At 39.3% G+C, this 22472-nt stretch overlaps 1 protein-coding gene across 1 annotated transcript in view; it reads right to left on the minus strand.

Annotated features, from left to right (window-relative positions):
* The window catches only part of TAF4 (TATA-box binding protein associated factor 4), a 39356-nt gene that overhangs the window by 8299 nt on the left and 8585 nt on the right, over positions 1–22472 (minus strand). The window contains exons 3-11 of the mRNA XM_063350113.1: positions 8952–9118; positions 8297–8416; positions 6448–6567; positions 5554–5676; positions 4623–4712; positions 3363–3614; positions 1723–1867; positions 1259–1373; positions 446–615 (exon numbers count right to left, since the gene is read on the minus strand). Coding sequence (XP_063206183.1) covers positions 446–615; positions 1259–1373; positions 1723–1867; positions 3363–3614; positions 4623–4712; positions 5554–5676; positions 6448–6567; positions 8297–8416; positions 8952–9118 — 1302 coding nt within the window. The remainder of the gene's footprint in view (positions 1–445; positions 616–1258; positions 1374–1722; positions 1868–3362; positions 3615–4622; positions 4713–5553; positions 5677–6447; positions 6568–8296; positions 8417–8951; positions 9119–22472) is intronic.

The raw sequence follows: 22472 nt of genomic DNA on the forward strand, positions 1-22472 counted from the left end.
TTACATTATCTTAAGAAAATTTACAATCTATTAATAAATGCTGTATACTACAGTATAACAAATAATTGAGGAATGCTTTTTGTTCTACCATCAATTCTAAACTAGTAAGTAAATATGATAAAAGTGTTTCTGGGCTTATTTTTTAAAACACACATGTTATTATTTTTGTTACGCCTTATCAGTTTATACAGCCAGAATTTTAACCGGGTCCAGTAATTTTGATGTTAAATTGCCATTATTTTAGAAGGCAACTCTACAGGTTTGCTATCCCTTAACACTATTCTGCTTTCATAAGCTGAATGATTGCCCACAAGCACCAGAATATACAAAAGGTAACGACTCCAGCAACTTTCAACTCTTCAAATCAATTTCTACAGAAAAGGCCTTCAATTAAACCCAAGACTAGTGAAATCCATTTATTAAAGCTCAAGAAAAATCAACATACCTATTTCTAATATCCTTCTTTGCAAAGGTGCCGGGAAAAGGAAGGTTTCGTCTTTACAGGACCTTGTTAACGTGCCCACTAGCTCCGAGTTTGTTGCCAATATCCGAGCACTTTCTTCCGACAGGTTGACTCCAGCCATTGATGCAACATCATTGATGTCATCATCATCCCTTAAGAAAGGAAAACTCATTATAATCATAACATTTAGTGCTTATGCACACGCACTGCTACAATACCACAGCTGCATATAATTAATTCTACAGTAAACCCAAATACTTTATTTCATTTTTGCATTTTACTTGCTTTTATTATATGATAAAATAAAACTAATGTAATTTGATCCCAAAGAGCCCTGAAAGTATTTTCACGGTTTTGTACTTCCTAACTGTTTTGTCAACATCCTTTCTTACGAAATGTTTCAACACCTTGAGAAACAAGAGGCCAGGCCCATCGCTACCACAAAACGATAATAAACTGCACTCATCACTGTAAGACAGGCTGTACATCCGAGTCACCCGAGCAGAGCTGGGAGGAATGAAGGAATGAACTCTACTTGCTTGTCCAGGCAGGAATTTTTTGTGAGGTTTGATATTTATCCTTAGTGCCAGCTAAATGCTAAAACCACTCTGGCACAAGGACGTTCACAGCTATTTGTTAAAGCCTTTAATAAAGTAGCAAACCTGCCCACAGAAAATCCACCTCTAGTCCTTGCGAGTTTCCCCAGCCTGATTCAGCACCCGTGGAGCACACAGAAAGGGTCCCACCGCGTTCAGCCCAGGCAGCACAAGCACAAATAAGCACACGGTTCCTCACCTAAAAGAGCCTCCCCCAGGTTCTTTCAGTTTATTCTTCTGAGCAGCAGCTACTTGTGTCGAAACGGTGGCAATAGCTTTGTTTCCAGGTAATACTGCTGGTTTTACCACAGGTACTGCAGGAAGACAGACAAGGTTTGTACTCCATCAAATTCATATCAGAGTGTCAGACGTGGGGAGCAATGGCAACAGGTCTGGTGCAAAGACCTCAACAGTTTCTGTCAGCATTTCGCCCATCTAAAACAGCATCCTCCCACGCAATTCCAGTGCCGTACAATTTCTCTGACTGTAAATGCTGCCCTGACATATGTGTATCCCCAGCCACCATGGCACAATGCACTGAAGGTTTCAGCAGGAGTACAACAGCCATCGTACAGCTACAGGGCACTTCAGAACTGACATTCATAAACCAGACTTCAGTTAATGCTGTCAAAGATGGCATATAGCAAGCATTTGACCTCTTACCTGTCTGAAGTTGATTCAGTTGAATTTGAGGAGTAGTGAGCATAATACGACTGTGTGGCTGCCGCAGTGCTACCATTGGTGTCTGTGTCAACGTTACCTGTGGGGGCCTTATCAACGCCCCTGCTTTTTGAGACTGTTGGATAACCTGCAAGTAATCAGAAAAAACGAACTGTAAACAACTGGAGAAATAACTACGGCTAAGAATCAGGCAGGAAGAACAAACCTAACAAACAACTTGTAACTTGTGATCCTAACACATCTGTTCGTTGATCTAGAATCACCTCATTTTAAGGTATTTAAAAGTTTCTTTAGATAAGTTAACACCTTACAAAAAAACTAATATTCCACTTTCTGTGGTACAAAAAAAAAATATCAGTAACCTATTTCTATTAAAAAAGCAAACAAAAAATCTATAATCACAAAAGTCCAGTTAAAACTTCCTACATGTGGTTTTTACATTAGAGATACGGAGGGAAACGGGATCTGCCTGAACAAACTCTAGAACTAAAAATAAGAGAGACATGTTAAAGATAATCCAGCTGGTTCTACATATGCCGTTTTCATCCAGAACCAGCACAAACTACAGCTGGGTCGCTTTGTACCACCGGATTGTCAGGTTAGACTGAGTCTCAGGCAATTGTAGCCACTCTGCTTCTGAAGAACTCACAAAGGCAGGGTCACATCGCAGGGCTACAATCAGAGCCCTGGATTGCAAACTCCTCGTCTCCCTTCAACTAGTTTTTCAGAAACTTATTTGCAAACTACTGAAAAGGAATCTACCAACTCTACCTGTTTTGCAAGCTCTGTTTCCATAACTCTAAGGGGTTTTTTTGATACTTTTGCTACTATTATATATATTTATTTGCGTTAAAGGCCAAACCATTTTCTTGTAAATCCTGCACTAGTTAACGTTCAGTTTTTATTCCTTCCCTGGGTTCCTAATCTCTTGCTATAGGTTATAAAGGTTCTACAGGTTTCTACAGGTTACCTAGGTTATAAAGGCAGAAGATCAATACAATCGCTAGTTTTTCTCTCAAGGCAAGTGAAAAATATTTGTGGGTTGACAAAAGAGATCTCTCCTTTTCATTTTATACGAAAATTTCTGGACAGAGCAGCTCAAATGAATGCCAAACGTTCTAAAGGGAACGTTGAAGTACTAAGTAGCAAAAAAAACCCCTAGTAATTCAATAATGTGTATTAATTAATACACATCCTAGAAAAAGCTTACACACAGACACTGCTTTGCTATGAGAAGAGGAAAACCAAAAAAAGTGCTGCACATTATACTGTTCTTATTTGGTTTATGTGCAGGCCTAAGAAAGTTGTTTTCTTTCTCCTCTTTTGGGGTAATCTGTTGTTAGACTTATGAAATGGGAAATGAAAGATCCTCCAGAAGCCTGCTCTGTCATGGCTGTGCAGTGATTGAGACAATCTGACAATATTTGACAACAAAATAGGAAATAATAGAGTACGTTAATCAAGAATGGATTTTAAATTATAACTTTTTTTTTTCCTAGTAGATACTTTCTCTAAAGAGATCAAAGTTCTCCGATTGAGCTAAACCACCAATTTAAGCAGAAAAGTCACCATTATCAAAAAGCCCCTGTGCAATAAGGGATGATGCACTTCGGCTAACGTACCAGTGGTGTAGACTGCCCTTGTTTACTGACACCAACTTGTGTGGGCTGAGTTAGGCTGATGACAGGTTGTTGGAGGGTACTCGTTACAGTTGCAGTCGCCTTTCCTGCTGTGCGCTGAACCGAGGAGCTTAGAAGCACCGCCGCAGATGGAATCGTCGCTATCGTTGCTTGCGTTGTTGGCTGCTGCTGTTGACTTTGTTGAATGAAAGCTGCAGAGTCCGGTGTTAACTGTCTCAAGGCAGGTAAACTCCTCTGAAAAGGAAGAAAGGAAAGAATTTGCTTGAGTATTTTAATCCCAGATCACACAAGAAAACGTTAATTGTAAAATGCAATGCCTTTCATTTCAGTCCATTGAATCAGTCGGCATGCACCCAAAAATACACGACAGCGGCGCACACAGAAATACCATGCTACTTCACACTTAAAGCCAGACAGAGTGACAGCACCTTTAGTTGTGGAAGCTTGGATATCATGGGCGTCTAGGTTATGGGAGCCCTGGGACGTATTTAACAAACCAAGCCCGTGCTGCCATCCTCAACTGTGTTCCCACATATATAGCAGGCTATAACATCTGATGGCTTATAAGACACGCTGGAACACTGGAGAAAATTTCAGAATAGCTCAACAGAGACCATAGTGTTTTAATAGATTCTTACATTAGTTGTTTTCCTGTGGTAACGATTTTTGTCCTCATGAACAGCTCTGGGTTGAACAAGCATTTCAGAACCCAGAAACATCAACACACGCCTACAACTATATCCCTTAATCATAGAATCATAGAACTGTTAGGGTTGGAAGGGACCTTAAAGATCATCCAGTTCCAACCCCCCTGCCATGGGCAGGGACACCTCCCACTAGATCAGGTTGCTCAGAGCCATATATTAGTCAAGCAGAGTTTTATCATAGAGCGCTGCTGTACTTTCTCTGATTTTCAGATGGTAAATGTTTTGGTATAAGCATTATTTTGAGATGTATCCAATTACTATAAAATTTATGATAAATGGGATTTATCATCAAAAGGTGACTAATTTCCTGTTTATCCAAACAGGTATACAGCACAGCAAAAGAGTTTGTCTAGAAGGTACAGTTTTCTGTACCATTCAATCCCTTGTTTTCTTTCCAAGACTAAAAAGATGATAATAAATCATTTCATAGGTTTGGTGCTACGGAAAGAAACTGCTTATAAGTCACAGAAAGAAAACTTTTCAGATTTCATTACATAGGCACAGAAATATATAAGGACCAGCGAACACAAGTTACCTTCAGGAAAGGCACAAGGTAAGGTTGAGGTGAAGAATTAAGTTCTCTGTACAGCCTACTGGTAAAGTCTTCTGCTTCAATTTTTCCATCCTTCAAAACAGAAAATCCAAATGAACCGACTTATAGAAATTAATTTTTACAGATATTCAATACCAGAAAAAAAAATTAAGACTTAACTAAAAATAGTGATGGATGATAAAACCACTTATTTTCAATAAATTGTTATCAATAGCTTTATGGTAGCGACTAATTTGACTGCAAATTTCAACTAGTAAGACCTACAGTCCCATCTTTCCTTTTCTTCTCTTTCAGTCAATTTTAAGAAACATTTTCAGTTGTTCTCACTGTTACAGGAATGTCCTGTCTATAGATCAGAGAAGCAGGTGGAACCTACAGGAATACTCATGGGACCTGCACAACTGCTCCGAAGCGCCCAGCAGCCCCGTCTCTGGGGTTCTCTTTTCCCAAGGTACCACAGTTCCTCTATTTCAAATAGCTACAGTTGTGCCCACCCTATGCTCAAAAGGCAGATGTCTCTCACAAAACTAAATGTACATCCCTGATGGAAGACACACTTTGAATTTTGGTCTTGTGACAACCTCTGGTTAGCATGTGATAACATCTGGAATACACAGCTCTACCTTAACTTAAAGGTTGCGAACAACTAGGCTAAGCAATACTAGTACTCATTCTATAAATACTAAGTATGTCACGCTTTTACATTAGCCTCAGATAATATTACTTTTTTTGGTAAAAACTTAAAAGCCTAAAGGAAAATTTATTAATATGTTTAAATTCAGAAGAAGCAAAGTTTCAATTTGATTTATCTCAGATTATAAAATCTCCGTCCTCTCCAAAAAACAACCCCTCGGTTTTGAGCCTAAATTCACCCAGACATTGTTTCTTAGAACTTTTAATTAACTTTTCTTACCAGCAGGTTCTGTACTAATTCTTTCACGTTAGCCGCAGTCTCTGAAGACTGTTTTCCAGATGATGCCAGTTTTATTAATGTGGACAGAAAGTTTTTGCATTTCTTCACATTTTCCATAGTTTCCTGTTATGGGAGGAAGAGAAGTAGAAGGGAAAGAGTCAGAGAAGGGAAGATAAACTCTTTTAATACACGATCTGACCTTATACTCCGAGAAATAGAGTCCTTTTCTGGTTCACCACTTCAGAATATTTTTTACAGATTTGTGTCCCTCACTGCTTAAAGACATAATCAGACTGGATTGTTTTGCTTCATATACACATATGTATTGTACATTTTTGTTATCAAAATTTAATAAATTGTGATTCTTAATGACATTGGGAAATACCAAGTATTTTAAGAATGGCACGTTGTATATGGGAAAATACGTGTTTTGGTGGGACAACAAACTCCTCCTTCCCTGTGCATAAGGCACGGATTCGCCCTGATTTGCAGTCCTGGAAACATGCATTTTGAATGAGTTAGTGCCAACTTCTTACCCCTTCTCACACTGATTTTACTCTGCAGTGCTGAACAAGTCACTTTTCTATAAGGTACAACTAATATGTGGTGGTGGTTTTTTTTTTTAAAAAAAAAAAAAAAAAAGAGTGCTTTAAAACAGTTACAGAAATCAAAACGAATACTTTGACAGCCATCAAAATCCAAGTGACCTGCATTCACTTTGTAAACTATATGCTTCTACTAAAAGTTTACCTTTTCAAGACCAACAGTTCACAGAACTCCTGCACCTTTACTACTCTCCCCTCTGATCTGGGTTCAGGTCTATGTACATACACACACGCACACGTGTGCACGGGAATGAACCAGAGAAGGCTCTAACTGCACTCAGTGTCTTACTGTGGCAGCAGTGGAGGTTGCCGTTGTTCCTTGCACTGTTCTCTGAGGAGTTCCAGTTTGTACAGCCGTTGCTGTCCCCAACGTAGTCGTTTGTGCAGTACCACCCAGAACAATCTGAGGCTGCAGAGAATACAAGCATAGCATTATTTTACCTGGAACACACCAAAGCCTCTTCTCCTGACCCATCAAACAGAAACTGAGCCACCAGACAGCAGAACACCTTCCAAGCTACTATAAAAAGAAGTTACTCATCTGCTCTCTGTTGCAGTGGAAAGAAAGAGCCACCAGATGGCACAAAACACTACACATTCAGAACCGAAATCCTAAAAGTTGATCAAGAATTGCACGATTTTTGGTTACTGGATAAAATGGCAAAATAATACCATAAACATAACCTCCTACACCGTGGTTTCAAAACACAACTAAACCAAGTACTAATTTCTATGAATGCAACAGCTTTTTATGCCTATTCCATCAAATGCCACTTTCAAAGGGAGGGATTTCTAAAAAGGCAGGACAGACAAAAGCTCAGGTCTTACCAAGATCTTTTTGGTGGACAATGGGACAAAACATTTTTCTAGTCTTGTAGACAAGTTGGTAATTCCAAGTAGGAATACCATACCACCTTTAAAGAATCAACATTGTAAACAAGCACTTTTCACGTGCACAGTTCATTCATGGACTTCCAACACAGCCTAATTACTAATGACAACCCAATCAGAGAGACAGCAATTCTTACCAAGCTAAAGCTAGCTCTCAGAATTTTAAAAAATTATTTGTAAACTTGCTCTTTATACAGAGATGCACAAGAAAAGAGGCTCCAGTGCTGCCAAAGCTAACTTTCATTGCTATTTTGGGAGACATTTAATTTGTCTCATTTTTTGAAATCGGGATAAATGAAGTCCGTGGTATGCTCATTACAGCAAAAAATATGCAGATGGAATGATTTTTTTTGTCCTATAACAGCAGTGCAAATGAAGGAGACTCAGTTAGGTAAATTAACTCTTAGATCTGGAAAGATCACTGGCATAGGCAAAGGCTCTCTGAGGGGAAAAAGGTTAACTGGATGCATAGCAAAACCTGCATGTTTTAAATTAAAACTCTCTAATCCTGTCTACTCAAAGGATGAAGAAAGCACAATGAAACAGATTAGGCGACAGCAATCATATTGTATCACTGTTGCCTGGAAGCCATGTGGAGAATTTCACACTTTTGCACTGTGTTTTAAACTCACACCACCACCCATCAAAAAAAAAAAAAATCTACAAGAAAGCGTAGCATTAATACAGGCCAGGCTATTAGAAGACAGCCACAGACTAAGACACCACTATTTGTCCTTGAGTTATCAGAATCTCCCTAAGTACACAGACCAAAGCAGAGACTCGTGTAAGAGGGAGAGGCTTGTGGAAGAGGCTACCAGTACAGCCTTTTCTGTAATTGTAAATTTTGCGGCAGAATTCAGAGGACTACAGAGCCATCACAGGAATATCATCAGAGCTCCAAATCCAAAGGGAACTGGTGTCACTTTCTTGAGGCAGAAAGCATAAAGATATTTTATTTTAGTCAGTTCTGCGGTCATACAAACTAGTAACAGGATATATCTTTAAATATATATCCATATAGGTATAACACAAAGCAATAATAATATACCTATAAAAAATATACATATATGTCCAAAATATACAGTAAATTGCGATATGCAAATGTTTTAGAAAGGATAACCCAGAAGATACTTCTTCTACGCACTTAGTAATTATATTTCCTGTATTTCCGTCAGTCTCAAGCAGGTTTTCAGCTAATCTTAACAGCTGATGTATCTCATCTAAGCAATACTTTTCTAGAAACTCACTTGCACAACAGGAGGACGCTGTAGCGTTGTGGTGGGTTGCACTGTTGTTTGAGCCTGAGACACTTGCTTGATAATAGTAGTTGGTGTCACCTGTCGTGCAATAATTGGCGTTCCTGGAGCCTGGGAAGAGGAGAAAAACCCAAGCACATTAGTTCCTATATTTAAATATAATCTACCTTATCTAGTATTTTGTCTCTGGATAGTTGCCATTATTACAGATACAAAAGAATGCATCTGGACCTCTATAAATCCGTGAGAAGGATTTTTAGTCTTAACTTCACGCAACTGTGATGATCTCAGTATATATATACCCATATGCACTTCTTTCTTTTAGTTTTATAAAGAATAAGGATTCTTTGGGGAAAAGAGTTCTCCATGTTAACCATATATGGTCTTGAACAGTCCTCCTTATATCAAACAGTTTTAAACTTAATGCCACTCAGCGAGGTAAAAATATTTTTGATGAGTAACAGCCAAACTGTAGCAGAATTAGGAACAAAACGCAATGCCTATGCCATGTGGAAAAGCCTGTATAGCACCAGTTTGATCAATGGTTTCCTCAAAGCACTCAAATCAACGCCTTATTTTCTGCTGTATTCTTCACAGGAAAAAAAAAAATCTTACAGTTATTAACACTACGAACTAGTGCACTAACCTGCACTGTCGATATCTGCACTGGAGGAGCACTGGTAGGTGTAGCAGGACGAGGAGTCATAGTATTTTGAGGCTGAGACTGGGCATGTGCCTGTGCTTGCATCTGCGCCAAGGCTTGTTGAGGGATCATCAGCAACTGCCCATTCTCACTACGCACAAGTACCATGCCTGGTAAAAAAGAAATTGGTCAAGACACATATATCCTTTTCAAAGATGAAAGAACATATTTTTTCTGTTGTGTTTTTTTTAATCTAAGTCAGATACATACCAAATTAATGTGCTGTTGAAGGACTACACAGCTAACAAAAGTGGTTTAGAATAAAAGCAAAGTACCCAGCCGCATTATCACATTTTGTATAGAATAGCTTAATCACAGAAATACTCTTTCTCTATCAAAATGCTCAGTATGGTGTGCATCAGAACACACAATGAGTCGTATTCGCCCCAGCCAAAAAATTCCATGTGACTAGAGGTTAAAATCAGCAAACGTGTAAAAGTCCTACCTGCTCTTTATTAAGAAATTTGTTTTATGAAACACTGCAAGTAAAATAAAATCTTGCCATTAAGCAAGATTATTTTTCGTTCTTCTTTAAGAGGGAAAAAAAATATAATCAAACATAGGCTTCACCATCAACAGGAACACAATTGTCTAAGTTCTAAATTAATTTCCCATAACAACTTTAGTAATGAAAGCGGCTATAAAATCATAATCTTTCTCATGTGCATCTGCAACAGACTGCATTGTGCCATGTTACACCCCAAAAGAAAAATAAAATGGAGAGGGAAATAAGGCTGTCATTCCCCACTCAGTGACTCAGACCAATACACGTAACCCCACCGGGTAGCTATAGGAAACCAGGTTTTAACCGGCAGATTTTCAGAGGATAGTCTCTCTTTCTCAAAGGCACAAACAGGATCTGGCCAACACGAACTACTTTCCCAGGACTCACTCATTCCGCACGCCTCAGTCAGTCCACGAGAGCCCCAGGACCTCATCAGCTCTGCAAAAGCCACCTAAGGAAGCAAACTGGGCACTCAAAATGAGTTAGCCTTTCTGAGCGACAAACTACAGGAGGAAACCTCACCATGAAAATCAAGAGGCACTACTGAAATCAGAAAGTTTTTGTTAAGTGTTGTTCAGTGCAGAAAAAGCCTACACGTGCTGCCCAACACTATCTGGAGATCCGGACTATGCTACTCAGACCATGACTTCTTCAAAAGAATAAGCTTTTATTTGCTTTCCTATTCAGATGCGTTGAAACGTTTATAGACAACTTCTTAAGCAGTTTTCTTGGACTGTTTGAAAATTAGTGTTAAACTGCAAAAAGCCATATACTGATTTCTACAAAAATAAATGAAAAAGAAAACCTAATTTTTTTCTTTACGTTCTGTACGTTAACTCTTTTCATGAAGCAGAGCCACACAGAGACATTAAACTAGTTTACATCAAAAAGGTGACTTTCCGTTATGACTTATTTAGAAGTGTTAAGGTGGGACTGCAATGTGCTATGGACAAGAGTTATATCTAGAAACAAATATTCTCAAACTGGTTTTCTGTAGGAAAAGAAGAGGGGGAAAGCTTATTTATAATCTTGCAGACTGTAGAAATAACTACTCTTAGTTTAGCTGACAAGTCCAAAAAAAAAAAACCAACCATTTTCCAAACCATCCCAGAAAGTAAGGTCTTTTTGCCCGTAACTTATATAAGGAGAAGCATTTTCGTTAGAACAGCAAAGCCATACACCACCACCACCACCTCCAAGAAATTTATAAACCTCAATAGTGAATCCAGAGCTTGATCCTGTCACTTGCTCGTTAGAACCATCACTACCTTCTCACCATCAGCCTCACGCTACGGGGGCTACTGAAAAAACCAGACAAGTTAAATATTTTAAAAGACTAGAGTGTGACCTGCTACTACATCAAGCTAATTCCTGCACAAACAGAACGTGGCATCCTCTTCCAAAGTGCAAGCATAAAATCTTGGGAAGTGAACTCACGTTGCCCATTTTTGTCATCCTTCATAATAATGAGCTAAAGAAACTAAACACTGAATCAGTGGAAATCTTCAATGTTGTTATAATTGAAAACATGAGCACAGTGGAGGTCTGATTAGACGAGTATTTTCAAGTCAACATCAAACATTAGGGCTTGTTGATGACCATTTAGTTTCTAGCAATTGAAAAAGCCCAATGCAACTATATATGTCTGTGCTTTCAGAAGCCCTTAAACATCAGAGTTCTACTGACGTCCCATAACAAACTTTTTCTTAAAATTCACCATTTTGGGGGTTGATGTACCACCCAAATTCTTTAGAGACTTATATATTTTTTCCTTCCAGAAGCAACATAAGAGATACTAACTCTAGTTTTGGGTTTGGGGAAGGGGGGTGGTTTGTTTTTAATCTTCTCTCTCAGTGCAAAAGTGAGTTATTAGAAAGTGCCGACCCAAAGCACCTCACCCACATGTGAGAGCCTTCTTAGCACCAGGCCCGCAGCTCTACGCTACCGGTCCCACTCTCCAGCTCAATACACAAGTCAGGCTCAAGAATGGGTCTGCACTACACTTCTGTGCCCTGCAAGAGCACAGCCAGCCCTCGGGACACCAGGACTGGCAACTCTTTGCTCCCCAAAACATCAATGAGGAAAGAGAGAAAAGAAGGACGATAACCACAAAACGAAGGCTGACTACCCCTGAAGAGCAAGCGCATCGGCTGAACAATGAAATATTCTTCCCTGAGCTACATGAAAATTAGAACATGCCTACACATTAACACAGCACAACTGCTGAAACAGACAGTTGAAAAGCATATTAATGTGAGCTTTAGGAAACATATCAAGAAAGTTCAATTTTTAGCAGCAGACAGACAAAACAATCATTTGTAATTCAAACCCTGGCTCTAAGCACTATCCCGCTAGATTGCTAACTATGGGAAGTCTGAACCTTCCCCCAAGTATTGAATTCGTAATAAAAAAGTAATTCATACAAAGCTACATTCATAGCTGTCCCTGTTTAAATAGTTCTTTTATACTGCACTCATATTTGATACACAGTTATTTTCAATTTATACAGTTTCTAACACATCTTTAAGTTGGGGTCTACGACTGATGAACTTTGTTATTGAAATTTCTGTGCAGAAATTCAGGAGTAATACAGCGTGTGGGCAAGTAATTTTTGACTGAGCACTTAACATCTCTCCAGCCTTGTTGAGAATTCTGTAAGAAGGCAGCCGGAGCTGCTCTCAGCTTCTCTCCCTCCAGCCCAACTAGAGACTCTTTTCCAACCCAATTAGCTAAAAAAGAAACTCACTAACCCAAAACTATACCCAAGCTGGCATTAAGTGGATTTTCAGTGAAGTTCAGAAAGCTCATTGGAGCTAACTTGATTAAGAATTAAAAAGAAAGTCCCATTTATTTCACGCTTCTAAACAAAGTCACTGTAGGACTCCAACAGCCCCCTCTCTCCATACATACATTAACCACCTCTCAACTGATTCATTTGTTGCAATTGAAAAAAAGAAGGGGCTGACAGCCACAGGTGTAGAAAAAAAAAACCCAAAACATTTCTTTCTCATGTTCCAAAACTTGTATTTTAAATATTTAAGTACATATTTAATGATACTTTATGATAAGTATCATAATCTCAAACTCCAATGCATAAGGGTACAAATGCTGCACGAACCAGATCAGAAACGACTACCAAGTACTAGAAGACAGCTGGAATTGTACCAAGGTATCTCACTTATCCAATTAAATTCAGCAACATATTTAAAGTAAGGATGAAAAATATCTTTCTGTTTCAAGTTTACCATCCAGGTTTTTGTTCCACAAATGTATGAAGTGCTATTTGAGACCAAACACCTAATAACGATCATTGGAAATATTCAGTTAGAAAAAGGTGACAACAAAACTTGGCCATTTTAAATTTCTCTCTGCCTTCTTTTTCCTAGAAAGTCTGGTCACGTGTACTCTAAAACCATATTCACTATTAAAAATGCAAACATTCAAGCATTCTTTCCAAGTCTCTCATTAAAAAACTAATTAAAATTAATTACAATTTTTGTTAGAAGTTGGAGGCTTAACAGAATCTTGAAAGAGGGTCATATTTTAGTTTGAATAAACAACTCATCACAGCTCCAAATGAAGGATTAACAAAATTGAGTTGGATTGCTCCTTATGCCGAAAGGACTTGCTCTCCTGATGAGTACAACGGTCATCTCGTGTGTTCTCCTTGTGGAGACCTTCCTGGATCTCTCCTGTTTTCCAGAGGGTTTGGATGGAAAAGTTCATTATTATACAATGTAACCGCATGATTCTACAGTGTCGTCTTTGCCTCTTGCTATTTGTATTTCCATTTGCTAATGGCACTTCCATTTACAAAGTCTTACGCTTTGGGGGTTTTTTGTTAGTTGGATTTCCTTTTTTTTTTTAAATTAATAGAACCTGCAAAATCTGCACTGGAATAAAAAGTGAAGACCTCTGGCCATACGTCATGTCAGAAAAAACACAAGCCAGCCCTTTTTCTAATGCCTTCCTCTTCTTTCTTTCTTTAAAACATGTCTTGGCTTAGCAAAGACTAAAGAAAAAAAGTTACCAGAATAATAAAGGAAGAAGAGTAAAAAAATATTTTGTAGCCTTTGCAGACCACTCTGATTACCCGTGTAACTCCAGCGCTCTTGCTACAGAACCTCTACATCCACAAAAAGCCCAAGCCAAAAGAGTTTCCTGGTTTGTTATCTGTTTTTGCTGGTAAATCTACATTAATAATATTTACAGGAGCTGGACTTCCCAATGACAGAGGTAAAATTTTCTGCAGATACAGCAGGCATCTTCAGAGGAAATACAGAGTCCGGCAAACTGTCGCCTCCTAACAGCCATAGCTAGCAGGCAGCCACTCAAACAGCAACGCAGCGTGGCGCCGCCCTCTCTCAGAAGAAATGCTCTGTTTCTCAGGGACTCCGTTCATACAGCAGGTGACACACTGAGAGACTTCATCTACAGTTAGCAAGCACCTAACACGAGGACCATAAAAAGGTCTGCCCACGTTCGTCACCGGGCATACCAGGATGCAAGAAAGAAACTCTCGTGTATCTGAAATAGAAAACCTAGAAGGTATCCCGTCAGATCACAAGCGACATCTCTCTTTCTGATGCAAATACTGAATGGAAGAATATTTAGGTTCAAACTGACAGATTTTGCTCATTACCTACAATGTAGCCCATGGTCTAATCCAGATCAATTCAGAACCATTACTAAGGAACCTAGACCTTTAGCAAGTTCTTTTTTTTAGCAGCCGAGATGTGACAGAAGAATTAATGGATGTATGATCTTGAAATTGCATGGAGAATACCCCTTTCCAGTCTCCTGAGGAAATTATCTTCTTAAAGTAAAAAAGTAACTGAACTTTATTTCCAGAGAAAAAGTTCGGGTCAGGGAGAATTGTTAGGCAGCAAAAACTGACGTTCAATACATACACATGCTGATGTTCAGAAAGAATGTCCAAGCCTGAAAGAATAACTAGAGGATTGATGCTTCTGGTGTAGGAAATCAAGTCCCTACGAACACCTCTAGAAAAAAGGGTTATTGATCATAAAGTCCACTGACATCCAACATATCTTCAAACCCTAACTAGGTTTGCCAGCAAAGTTCACTAAGAGGTTATCTTAACATCAAGGCAGTTTGTGCCTTAAGCTCTCAAGCACATACTCATTTGTGTCAAGATGCTGCAAACATTTGACATGGCAAAAAAATCAGATGGTAATCATAAGCAAGCCGTGCCATATTAGCAGAGAAAGCTTTATTGTAGTGTCCCTTCTGTATTGTCAGAAGAGATTCTGTTGCAACAAAAAGGAAAGCAAGTGTCTGTAATGTTATGCAAGTTGGTATCGTGCACGCCACAAAAACCATATACAGCAAAAGGGGATGAGGCAATGCCCTGTAGATGACTGGATCAGGCTATACAGGGTCCCTGGAATGACAAAACATTTGTAAAAGAATAAAGTTTCTAAGATTTTCCCAATACAAAAAAGATAATATACCGGGGAGACAGCTGGAAAAAATGATAGCTGCCTACACACACTACAGAACTTTCAGCAGAAGTGATAAATACGATAGCGTCCCTTATTACAGAAAAGGAAATGATAACCTGGTACCAACATCAGTGCTGTCCAACAATCCGCCTTTCTTCCTCTTGTGACAACTGACTTGTCTGGAAAAGTTCTCACTCTATAGGAATGAAAGGCCAGGAAAAGAGGGAAGAACATGCCAAAGTCTACTAGTCCACTGCAGCTGCATGAAAATCTGAGTAATCAAGGGAATCTTCCCTAATACAAGACAACTTTTGGCAGATTTAGAATTATTTACATACGTCAAAGAAGAGCACCTGTAATAAACCAGCAAACATGTAGCAGCTCACAAGGGACAATCTATACACCAACTCATGAGAAATAGTGATTACAAATCAAGATGAACAGCACAGAACTTTAAACAGCAACACAGCTGTGGATTAGATGTTAGTGAAAACACCTTGTTTTGTACCTGATGAGAGATGTGCACCACCACATTAGATACGTGACCTTAGTTTAGGTGCTTCGAACCTCAGGTGATCTCTGCTGCACAACAAATCCAGAAAACACTTCTACTTGAACTTCCTTGCCAAAGTGTTTGACACCATCAGCGACGCAGGCTCTTGAGTTTCATGAAGAAATGTTGGTTGGTTTGTGACATCTATAAAGGTGTCTTAGCTCCACAGGATAACCATAGTGCTTACGGAGAAGTCTACATAGTGCAGGTGTCGGCTCCTGTAAACCAGCCAGCTGAAAATGAACCCACCATTACCTGTGCCTTCACCTGCTCCAGAAGCGCTTGCACCGCACTGGCACGGATGAGCTCAGCCTCTACAAACATGAGTTAGTAGCAGATACATTCCCTGCTGAGCTGCAGGTCTACAGGCCATAAAACTGCCAGGCAGGGACAGAGCTGGTCAGCACACTGAAGCAGGCCGAGATCCTGTACCAGACCCCTCACCTCTCACAGCAGCGTAACGGGCACCCTAAAGCAATGAATGCCAAGGTTTTGCACGCACTTGGATTGAGACCACAGAGCACCCGCTATGCCGAACACGTCTTAAAGGTGCCTGTTAAATGTTCAGCTCCTGTGTTGCTTCAGGTGAGCTACAACTTGGCATGAGAAACCATGGCTGTCAGGTGTTGCTTCAGAGCATCTTTAATACAAAGCACTTGGAGCCTCCCAACAGGCACCAAACTTCACACCACAGTGAAGACTGACATGGCACAGAGCTTTGGACAAGCACTTACTATAGAGCTACGAAAGCACACCACTCCTTTCACTTTTCAACTCAACATCACGCTGGAATAAAATAAGATTTTACCCAAATACAACGCCTAAAAGTTTTGGTACAGCATTAGTTTACTACAGCATTAGTTTACTACAGCATTCCACTTCATTTGCCTATGACCACTCTCCCCACGTGCCCAACCTGCACACACAGATCACAGACCACAACTAACGGTTATGGTCTGGGAAATACTAATTCTTGAACAGCTGATTTACAATTATTGCCAACATAGATGAAAGATACATTCTCAAAAATCACCAAGAACCCTGACTGCAGTGCACAGAAAATGTGTTTTGTACAGACCAAGTACACAAGTTCATATTATGAAAAATTGCTTTTGTTTTTTCTTACTGAAGAGTCAAAAGGCCAAAGAGATTCAACTTCGTAGTGGAAGATTTGCTTACTCTTACTATGCAAGAATTCAGTTTCAAACTACAGAACTCAACTGTACTGTTGTCCTGGTACAAAACGTGAAGAAGTGAATAATTTGTAGAATATTGATTCACGAGTCTCTTAAGAATATAGTCAAAGGAATAATGTCATCCTGGAGTACCAAAAAACCACTGTATTTAACGGTGATCCCGTATGGAAAAAAATCTCGGTTGAAAAGGTGTGTAAGAAGTGTTCTGGGAAATACGTCATTTTATATAGCAACAATTGACAAATGCTGCAAAACAATGCGACTTGAAACTATTCTGACTTTTCTGGAAAGCAATGTTCCTTGAAAGTGTGTTAACATTCCTTTCTAGTCAGGCACACAAGGCCAAAACACCAGAGTGCTCTGTCAAACTGCAACCCAGTCATCACACAAATCTGTCTTTAGGTTGATGCAGAAAGAACTAAGAGAAGCACTATCAAGAGCTAAACCAATTACTTTAATTATTGATCTCAAAGTGATTCAGATTTAGCTCTGCCATGATTTTCAATATACTTACATCAAACAATAATGTTATACCAAAATCGGATTTGTTTTTGAGAAAGGAAGACACAAAATAAAGTGCCACTAATTCTTTTGATCTGTTATGCTAAATAGGAGATTTTAAAACTCAACTAGTCTTTGTTTCTGGCAAACAGTTTGTCTGTACTGAGGCACATCAACATTAGTGCTGTTCAAGCACCTGATGAAATGGGAATGGGCAAGCTACTTTGCACTTACCACAGTCCGCACACAAATACCTGATGAAGAGTAATGCATTAAATCCATGCGATCTTCCTTCAAAAAGCAACACCCTAAAACAACCAAGTACATGAAATCCCATAAAACACGCTTTCTTTAATATGTCCCCACTGTGAATGCCCTACTCTAGGTATATACCCTTTCTAATTTTAGCAGTGACAAAACCCTTTGCTGATGCCACCTTTTCAGCCAGAGCTGTGGAGACCCGATGTTAGACAATGCCACCGCCTGACAGCTACCCAGGGCAGCCTCGGTGGAAACGTTCCCTTCAAACCCGCCTCTGCAGAAACAGCCTGCGATTTTACGGCTCTCTCACTGCCGATACAGAAGTTACTCTGCTTTGATAATATGCCAAACACTATGCCTCAAATACAAACTATCACCGTGGACATGACATTACAGGTCATTTGGCCGATAGCAACATTTATTAAGTAGCATTGCTTTTCCAGTTAGTCTGAACACAGAAATAAAAGTATTTTCACACCTGTAAGCTTGAACGCAGAAAGCTTTTAAACAAAATCAAGTCTAGTTTTGATTTTTACTAACCATCAAGTGCACAGTCCTGAGTAATGACTAAGCTTAATGACTGGGTATGACTAACACTTATAAATAATTAGTGCCTTCTCTCCCCCTCCCCCATGGAGGACAGGGAAGAAAAGAAACCCAAATGATACATTGGAAAAAAGGAAGAATGAAAGGAAATAAGCAGTTGAAGTTCATGGCTCGAACACTTGCCTCTTCTTCCAGTCCACCCTTAATACTACTGCAAACATGACTGCACATATGTTTATTAAGAACTAACAGCTCCTCCTGCTTTTCTATGAAGTTCTGCAGAGTTTAGCCACTCTCAGCCTTCCTCCTCCAGAAGTCTTCTTCCGACCTCCTCTGCTGAGCCCTCAGCAGACACTCTGCTGGTCACCTCCGTCACCTCTTTGGCCACAGGTGCTGCAGTTCCCCAGTGCTGCTGCTTGGAGCTGGTACTTCTGACTCATGTGAGTCCAACTGGTCCCACTCGCTGCACCACCACTCACGCTGAATGCACCTGATGTTATTACATCCTGCGAGAGGCACTAAACTAGCCCTCCCTTAGAGAAATATTTGATTAATAAACTGAAGGAAAGCGTGAAGACAGCTTACTACAGCCATTGCTGCCCCCTCAAACCATTTAAGAAAGACTAGAGCATGGCGCACACCTCATTGCTTCGCTGCTGTTTATACTCTGATACGTAGAGCACACATTTTTCAACGGAATCTACACTGGTTGTCTGCACAGAGTCTACCCAGCATGTGCTTTATTCTGTACAAAAGCACTGTGATGGCTTTTAACAGTTCAACTACTCTCAGAAACATATATTAATCAAGTTATAATGATAAGTTAGACCATTTTTACTAGAGACTTACTTGATTCAATACAAACCTTAGAACAGTCATGCTAGCCATGCAGAATAATACTACATACTGATGAAGTTTTATGTTACTAGTTGCCTAGGTACTGGTTACACTGTGTTACTGAAAAAAATAGTTCAGTAATGGGTTTTATGGGGGAAAAAAAAAAAAGCATCAAAATTAAAAGATGCATGGTGTTCACAATTTACAGTTCTAATTTATAAACAGAGTTCTACACTCACAAGAAGTTATTCCATTTTTATCAATATACTTTTCCAAATCTCACAAAAAGAGCTTGGCAACTGAGTTGCACCCTGCACTAAATCCTGTACAAATACACGGCAAAAGGACTGTCCCTGGGTAAAAGGATTTATAACCTATTTATGCACTTTGCTGAGAATCAGCCTTTTACGTTCAAAGTGTAACTTTCTGATCACTGGTAACACAAGTACAGAAACTCATCTTTTTAAAATGTTATTTCTAGCCTGACAACAGTTACAGAGCCAAAGATTATCTATGTTTGTACAATGCCTTAAGACAGCCCTGTGAGGGGCTGAACTCTGCCTATACAGATCTCGCTGCACAAACAGGACGCAGCTGTATCAATTCCTTATTACTATCACATCTGTCTTGATTATTGATAACCCATATATTATAGAGTGATGATAATCAAGGTTTTGTTTTCACCAAAAAAATATTCTATATTTAAAAAACCCTTAGTTAAAGGCATAAATGAGGCTTCAAGGACAATTATTGCAATTTACAACACGCATTACCCTAAAGACAACTGAAGAAAATTACTCCAAGACAGGAGGCTTTGTGGTAAAAACTTGGCACTCAGTTCCTCGAGACACCTGTACCTGCAGAAGACAAACAGCATTTCTGGAAGGAAATTACCACAGAATAGAGCTGGGGTAAGAGTTTCCACATTAAACTGAGGCAAAAGTGTCCTAAAAGGTTGTTTAAAAAAAAATAAAATAAAAAAAATAAAAATCATTTGCTCTATTCATGTGTCCATGGTCTGGATGAAAAAAAGCCTCACCTGATTTGAAATATGAGTGCCCACACGGTCCTTACACCTGTTTCATTAGAGCCTGGTCTGTGTACAGTTTTCCTGCTTCTCTCAACATTTGAGCTGGAAATGGGACCATTCTGCCACAATAGTTTAGTAGCACAAATCCAGAGTGGACACAACTATATCGCTGTAAAAGATACTTACTGTATAAGTTATTTTCCTTCTCTCATGAGGAAGCAGTATGCAAGAGGGCCGATACCACAAAAACTGTATCCAGACAAGAAGGGTTTTACAACTTTCAAGAAACCTGTATCAGTATAAATAGACCACAACTTCTTGCATTTAGGCAAGACCATAATTAGTTTAAAAACACATTCAAGTTAATGCACTAGCAACTTAAAACAACACCAAAAACAAAGCCTGCATACCCCCACGGTGTGCAGTCTGTCCCAGGACAGAGCCGTAGGGAGGCTTTGGCCCCAGAAGTGCACCGGGGAAACTTCAGCAACGTCCCCATATCACACAACTATTGTACACGGGAACATCCCTGTGGCTGGGGCACAGAAAAAGTCCTTTAACTTGTGAGCACCACATATTCTCTCTAGAGTTTGGCCTTCCTTCACATACAGCTTTACAGTTCATAATACAACCAAAATAGGTGTCTACTAAGCTCCGCTAAGAATTCCTTCCCATCATTGTCTTCAGTTGTGAGAAACACAATTTTCAAAATTATTTTTTTCATGCCACTACCTCTCCAAGTCTTCTTTCACAAGAGATAATACGCCTAACATAAAAAGTTTAAACTTGCTAACACTGTCTTCCACCCGGCAAAAGTTTTCTTTTTAACATCAAGCAGTGACATCAAGTGCAAGGAGCAGATTCAGACAGATGAGTGGAGTTATAAACATTCATAAAGTTTCAACACAGAGAACAATCCTGACAAGAGTAGTTATTTTCAGGTAAAAAATGCTGATTTCAAGTATTTCTGGCAAAAAATACATATAGTAACACAAAAAGGTTTAACATGCTGTGCTCTTAAGTGACTTGTATGCCTAGCAGACTCAGCATTTGATCAGGCCCTTTGTATGCAGCTAGAAGGCCAGCTTTCCACGAGCCAATCTCTTCTCTTTGCTAAAATCCACTCAGGCTAATATCAGTATTTTCAACTGAGTTCCTGAACTACTACATACATTTTTTTAGGATTCTATTTACATATCATTTTCCAAAACAGAGAAGACAAACAATAATGAGTTTTCACACACCAAAACATTTCATTTTCCGTCTTATCGGTGCTCAAAACTGTTGCATTTTCATTCAGATTGCTAACTTTGCTGCAGCATCCCGTGTTAGTAAGTGATTCAAGTCCTGGGCAGCATCCAAATTTGTGGTCCTCAAACCAAGATGCTGCATTTTAGAAGTAACCCACATAGATTTCCAGAGACGGAAAACTCATTTAGCTCACTGAACATAGAAACATCATGTAACTTCAGGAGTAGCAGAATGCAAAATGGCTCAAAAGAGATAAATCAATCACTCACTTCTGGTCACTGACCAACAACCTTGATCATATGCCTAGTGATACCCCAAAAAAACCCAGAAGACCACAATTTGAAGGATAGATAGGCAAATGAAACAAATCCATACATGTTCTTCCAAAGGCTGTTGGGAACAACAGTATTTTCCATAACAGAACTCAACAATATGTAGTCAAAGTTAATAGCTTTCATAGCTTAACGGAACAACGACTATATACCCATTAGATCCCATCACTTAAAGAGACACAGACACTCTTATCAGATGTACAAAACAAGGCATTGGTTTGCCTCATGACACTCATTTTAACAAAAATCCTATCGCATAGATCTCTGAGTCTTAAGTTCTTTGGGGTACAAAGCTAAGCATGCAGGATTCCTCAATTATGAAAGTTGCAATAAGAACAAACACAACTTTCAGTCTGGCGACATATGGCAGATCTGATGTAGCAGATTTCAAATAAAGCAGAATGTTCCTTTTGCTGATGCATGATTTGAACATAAAATCCACCCCTCGCCCAGAAGAGTACTGCAGAAGAGATCCACAGTTATCTTTCAGAAAGAGAGATACCACTTTATGTGCCAAGTATAGGACTCCCAAGCTCTATCTTGGCAAAATATCAATTCCCTCATGGCCTTGGGCAGGTCAGAACTTCTCTAACTTGCTCTTTCCCCCAGCTCTGAAGCAGAGTTCATACTACTTTATTTACCAACCACACAGGCATGTTGCAAGGATTAAATTTTGTAAAATGCTTTGAAAGTAAAACACGCTATAAGCAGCCTCCTATTATCATTGTGCATTACAGACATTATTTTTAACAAAAAACAGCCATGCCAACACAGTTAACAGGCATAATATTGGCAGCACATACAACATACAGGGAAACTATAATCAGGATATGTTTGAACTCGCTTGCTAGTCAGTGAGAAATAGAAACAACTACATTCCACTACTTCATAGTATTTTTTCTGTTCTTTTCCATATTTCTCGTTTTATGGAAACCTGTAGATTTCCTCATCTATTTATACTCCTAGTTACTTTAGGCACTTCTGGGG

The sequence above is a fragment of the Chroicocephalus ridibundus genome, chromosome 12 (assembly GCF_963924245.1).
Source record: "Chroicocephalus ridibundus chromosome 12, bChrRid1.1, whole genome shotgun sequence".
NCBI classification, from domain to species: domain Eukaryota; kingdom Metazoa; phylum Chordata; class Aves; order Charadriiformes; family Laridae; genus Chroicocephalus; species Chroicocephalus ridibundus.